We start from the raw sequence: 6,239 nt of genomic DNA, 5'->3' as shown, positions 1-6,239 counted from the left end.
TTAGTTTTGTTGAAATCTAGTATGGTGGTTTAAAAGTTTGCCAAGTATATGCAAAGCTCGTGTTTGCAAAACGTATCAGTACGTATGATCCTAGTTCAAGTCCGCTACCGACTTGATTCATCGTACGCAGATTAATCCACAAAAATTATAGAAGAGTCATCAAAATGTGTGATATCGCAAGCGTAAAGAAGAACACCTCTTACGGCCACTATCATTACGTGCGCCTTTGTGACTACTCATTGAAACAGTCGACCCTACTGCGGAGAAAAGAATATACACACGATTCAGACACATGATAAATAAATATTTAGTGAATTTACATACAATATTTGTTTGCAGCAATGTTTGCCAACAAAACCCCCGCCAAAACGCCGTCTGCGGCACCTATCAGCCAATGGAAAAAGCCCTTCGGGCGTTTTGTTTTTTGCCCATCTCGGTATTAGGGTTTAGGGTTTAGGATTTACTACCTTTGGGTTCATACTGAAGAAAGACTTCATGATTATACCATCGGTTCCTAATCAGATCTTCTTTGCTTCCAACCACTTTCTTCTGTCTGTCCTTGCTAACACACTTGCGTAGACAGCCTCCCATCGGTTATTCGAATACTTCATATCATCTAATCATCTAGTAAAACATCCACGATAGCTTCTACCCTTTCAGAAGCACTATCCTCATCACTAGTCAACTCTATATCATCAGGTTCAAATTCTTCATCTTGTATAACTGCAGTAGACTTGTTCGTTTGTCTGTCTCCTAAGTTGTGTATCTTCACCCGGCCACCACTCAAGTGCCTTCACCTGTTCGACATGCTTATCACGACAGAAACTACCAAAGATAAGTGTGCACACATTTTATCAACATATACTTCTCATATCAGTGTTTTCTAACTTTGTGAGTGACAACACATGTTAATGGAGACTCTTGGATAATTGTCAGGAATTTCAAGGTATTAAATTGTGCCATAATCGACCCTAAAAGTGTCTGATATCGACCCAAATAGTGTATATAATGGCATATCCAAAACGGCTAATTTTTGAGATTTTTGGTTTTGGCGGAGCTCGAACCAAACTTTTTTTTCTCGAAAAAGTGTCCAGGTGATTTTCAAGAGCAGGTCAGTACAAGCCATTTCCGCTATCTATATTCTCAATAGGGTCACTACTTCGAGTTCCATGCTCTGTTAAAGTCCAGGTTTGAAGTAAGGTGATGTACATCCGACTGCAGCATATGGTTTTTATGCTGAATATACAAAAATATACCGATCCTCATTGGTCTTGAAACGTGTATCGTTGTTCCAGGGCGTTGAATAGTGCACAGGTTCATTTCAGGCTGCATTTGGGGAGTTGCGTTCAGGTGAGATGATGTTGCAGATTATAATAGTGATCTGCCTGCGAGTGATTAAATTGTATTGAGCATCAAATGATAAGAAAAAACAAAACTTACTGATACACAATGACAGGTCGTCAGTGAAGACGGTGAAAGGGGACTCGTGAATCAATTATTTATTAGTAATTTATTTGTATAAAGTGTTCCTTGGAATATTTCGAACGGAGATCCTAAGCCCTCTACTCTTCTTAGAGAGGAAGACTTCTATGGGGAGACGTCCAGAAGTTCAAGTCGTCAGAGAGTCACGGTCTCAATGACTCTGATCATCGGACATGTCAGTACTGCACATGAAATGGAGATACAAGTGATAAAAGATAACCCCTTGTTGACTTGTTCCGCAAGTAACAATTCAAGTTATATACACCTCCGATTTCCGTCTTAGCTTATTATCAATACATAATGCAGAGTTCAGTCACGTTGCGTTTATTACGGCATGACTATTGGTGGAAAACTCTTTATTACTAGGTAAAAATTTGCCAACATTTTTATACTAAAATCGGTATTAGCCACAGAGATGCCCGATAGAAAAGGATCACTGGCACGGTATTGGCCACTGTTATCGCTACAACTCCGTTATTTTGAGGAAGTGGTGTTTCCAAATTAAAAAAAGATTTTAGGTTCAGTAGGATAAACATTTGGATTAGCAATCACTTACTACTCAGGGCTTTTAGGATGCCCCGAATTTGTCAGCTTCGAAAGTATTCTCAAATCATGTCAAATACGATAAAAACGTTTGTTCAAATCCAAAAACCATCATCCAAAAACCAAAACTGCACTGACGAGTTATACTTGTGTATAGAGCATAGGAATAAAAAATTGTACAAATGTATGTACAGTATATCTCTTATATACAGACAGTTACCTTTAAGTTGAGCATTCTCATACTTACGTGTAAGATATCAAGCCTAAAGACACGAAGAGATTAGTTATCGACGAGGTTGACTACAATCTTGATCCTCACCGTTTACACTTGACTACATGGTTGCCCCCAATATGTCTCAGACTATACACCGAAAGGACAGCGAGGTCGGCCCGACCATGCGCCAACAGGGTCTGGCCGGCATGTTCTATGCCACTACTTCCTTCTCCATCATGTTCATGAACAAGATTGTGCTCACATCATACCACTTCCCATCTTTCTTGTTTCTCGCGCTGTGCCAGTTTGTGGCCACAATCTTCTGTCTGGAGGCCGGAAAAACGACAAATTTGATTACATATCCCGATTTCGACATGTATGTATTTCATATACGTGGTACACGCTATAAATACTTGTACATGTACCAATACCATCTGCTGGGTTATAGTGGTGTCGCGATTGTATGGCTTAGACCATGTGCACGACTTGTGTTGTATCCCAGTATCCTTCTAGATCCAACAAGAATATTGTATACTGCGTACTGGGCGTCAGAAGGATCTGTTTAGGGGTAAAATCGACATGGCATGTACGCGTTGTTCGTATTGTGGGATTCGCTGCGACATATTGTTTAAGTTATTCACTTTCTATGCTTCACCTGTAGAAAGAAGTCGGTGCGTGTTTGATGTTGTAATTATATATGTACCCCGAGACATTCGGATTGTAAACATAAACTATAAACTATACCGTGCATGTGCATTAACCATATCGTACATATGTAAACGACAATTCAGCTATACTATATATTGTTGGAATATGCCGGGACTCAACGTACATGTTTGAGAAATCTTGTCCGGCATACAATTTTCTTTCATCACCTTGCTTGTATGTGTATAGATATATCCTATATAAGCATAAGTGAGTTTACGAAATATATTTTCCATTCGCAAGACAAAGGAGTTGTTCATGTTCAATTTGTAATTACAGACTTCCTCTCTGGTTGCTGATTGCTACAAACGTTCACTGCTTGGTATTAGTATTGTTTAGCCCCTGAGTGCAATTCTCCGTATTTCTGACACATAAAATCAATGTTTAGCGAAGCTATTTGTTTATAAATTCGCTCTTCTACAGCATGTCTTATGCATTCACTTCGATCGCCTCTCAGGAAGCACTTTTGGAAGGTGTTCCCTCTACCTTTCATCTTTATGTTGAATACGCTGACTGGCCTGGGCGGCACACAGAAGATCAGTATCCCAATGTTCACGGTGCTTAGACGATTCAGCATTGTGTTCACTATGATTCTGGAAGGGGTATGTATCTAATTCTTCTTAATTAGAATAGAAGTCAAGTATGAGCGTTGCACGTGTGCCTATTAGTATGGCTGCGTGACATACTAATGCTATACCACGAAACACGAGGTCATGGACTAGTGGTAGACTTTATTCCGCAGGCTGTACTTCAGCACGCCCTTGTTCAGTGCAAAGCTCAATATATTTAAATCTCAGATACGGCCTCCTGAGCGTCCAGTAGGCCGCTTAAATGTGTTACAATGCACACATATGACTAAACGACATTGTCAGCCAGGGAACTCTTACACATCGAACCGCATCACACAGCTCGCGCATGCATTCTGAATTTCAAGTCTGTGTCTTTATACATGAACACACATAGGCGTACTTTCAGGTGCTGTATATGTATTATTGCTCTCGTGATCGATGTAGACAGTCATATGAAAATCTAATGCGTCAATTGAAATCATTGTGGCTCGCCCTGACTGACGCGCAGGCGTTCTTGACCTTAGAATCCTATCACACTTATATCTCGTGGTCTGTATTCGGATGATTCGGGAAACCAATATGTCTAACAGAAGCTAAAGCGTATTCTTTGACTCTGAGTGCGACTTGATCTTTATATACTATCTATCTTAACCCTCTATGCAAGTCTTGCAGTTTATTTGCGATAGGGCGCACGGCTTACAAGAGTGTGTCACATGTGGCTGTCTCCATACAATGCATCCAATTCGCAACTGACTATATAGCTGTGATCTTTTATTAGTGCAAGGACCTTTTTGGGTTGCGGTTGTGATTTCAGTGATTGTGATTGTGCCACAAAACGACACGTCTATGCAGGAATTTACGTTCCCATGCTGTTCACCGAGCCCTAATATTACTCTCGTGAGTGGCTACTAGATGAAGCATTCTCAACCTCTATGTATCTCTGACGGACCCGTCATCTCTTCCTTTTCAAACAGTGGTTGCTAGGCAACGTATCTTCCCGCAATGTCAAGTTCTGTGTCTTCCTTATGGTTTTTGGTGCTCTGGTGGCCGCAGTAGACGATCTCTCGTTCGATATGGCGGGTTACACATTTATCATGATCAACAATCTGGCAACAGCGGCTAATGGCGTGGTAATCAAGAAAAAGCTCGAGAGCAAGGAGCTGGGCACCTTCGGACTGATGTACTACAATACATTGTTTTCGTTCCCCTTGCTGCTGTTCATCTTTGTGTACCAGGTATGTTTCTTGACGTTCCTATGGGTAATATGGATATGTCATTATATGTATATGATATATGTCTGTATCCATACTATATATATATATATATATGTTTTTATATATATATATATATATATATATATATATATATGTTATGATATATACTATATGTTATGATATATACTATATGGTATATGCTATATATATACTAATTTTTCTGCGCAAATATGTGTTACCATCAAGATTTGCAGTCTAGGTAGTTCGTTGTTTAATAGATAACATGCGGTACTTGCCGTCAAATAGTGTTTGACTGACTTCTTTTCCCTCCCCCTTTTCTCCTGTACATATTATTAGCGTATACTGGTTTGATTTGTGTACCCGCGTGTATCCTCGTTTATTTTCAACGGCTGTGCGGTAGCTTTCTCGGGATGTTTGTATGAAAATTGGTGCGTAATGAGTGTTCGGAAGCAGAAAGTAGATACTATGACTGTGTTTGCTTATTGCACTTCTGGGTATGTATTCGTCTGACAACTGAAACTTTCATACACATGTGATACTCCATATGCGCTATCAAGTAAATATGGCAGTCTACTTGGTCGATTTTTGGCGGAACTGTTAATGAGGTCATACAATGGAAGCATTATAATCACTCTGAAATACACAACCATGTATAGCACTCGGCACATCGACAGCTGCATGAGCTAGTTAAATGTGACTGTTCCAAATGTGCTCCCATTTATACAGCTTATCACACAAAAATGTGTAGCATTAGATTATATAACGATAGTTGAAGCGTGTGTGTCAGTATGCCAGCAATGTCTACTACATCGTAGTAGCAGCTTTACTAGTGCAACTACAATCTCAAGAGCTTTATGGCACTGCAGTTGCACCACTTCCACCTTAATCTCTCATCGGAATGGACATATCGTTTTGATATCAGTTTCATCGTTTCGGTTTTATTGTCAAAAATCGTATAACCCAAAAATACAATGCTTCGACAGCCAAAAGTTATCATCAATCGTTCCATATCAGCTCTGAACAATTTCTGAGCCATACCTTTCTTCTCATCCGCAACGCACTTGTTTTGTAATAGGGTGAGTGGGGCAGTGTAGTTGAGTTCGCCGACTGGGGTAACTTCTATTTTCTCTTCTACTTTGTTGGTGCTTCGGTGATGGGCTTTGTCCTCAACTTCTCCATCTTCCACTGCACGAAGGTCAACTCTGCGCTAACGACCACCGTTATTGGTAAGTATAGAATGCATCCCATCAAGGCTGATGTATTGTGCTTATATACATGCGTATGTACATGCAGTTATCATCTACCTTTTCATAGCACAATAGTGTGTGCTAGAGTTTTGTTTATCTACATATATATATGCGTGTGTATAGATAGATATTTTATCTAATCTACATGTTTTCGACAACTAAATACGTACATACATACATATATTCTTATAGTTACGCTTATATGCACATATATCGTTACATAGAGTCATCGTTGATATCTATA

General features: G+C 39.7%; 1 protein-coding gene across 1 annotated transcript in view; it reads left to right on the top strand.

Annotated features, from left to right (window-relative positions):
• Nucleotides 1–2,251: 2,251 nt before the first annotated feature.
• The window catches only part of SARC_04064 (hypothetical protein), a 5,417-nt gene continuing 1,429 nt past the window's right edge, over nt 2,252–6,239 (top strand). Inside the window, exons 1-4 of the mRNA XM_014302132.1 lie at nt 2,252–2,615; nt 3,402–3,546; nt 4,488–4,748; nt 5,824–5,974. Coding sequence (XP_014157607.1) covers nt 2,362–2,615; nt 3,402–3,546; nt 4,488–4,748; nt 5,824–5,974 — 811 coding nt within the window. The 5' untranslated portion in view covers nt 2,252–2,361. The remainder of the gene's footprint in view (nt 2,616–3,401; nt 3,547–4,487; nt 4,749–5,823; nt 5,975–6,239) is intronic.

The sequence above is a fragment of the Sphaeroforma arctica genome, assembly GCF_001186125.1.
Source record: "Sphaeroforma arctica JP610 unplaced genomic scaffold supercont1.219, whole genome shotgun sequence".
In the NCBI taxonomy this organism is placed as follows: domain Eukaryota; class Ichthyosporea; order Ichthyophonida; genus Sphaeroforma; species Sphaeroforma arctica.
This window is presented reverse-complemented; position numbering and strand designations above follow the sequence as displayed.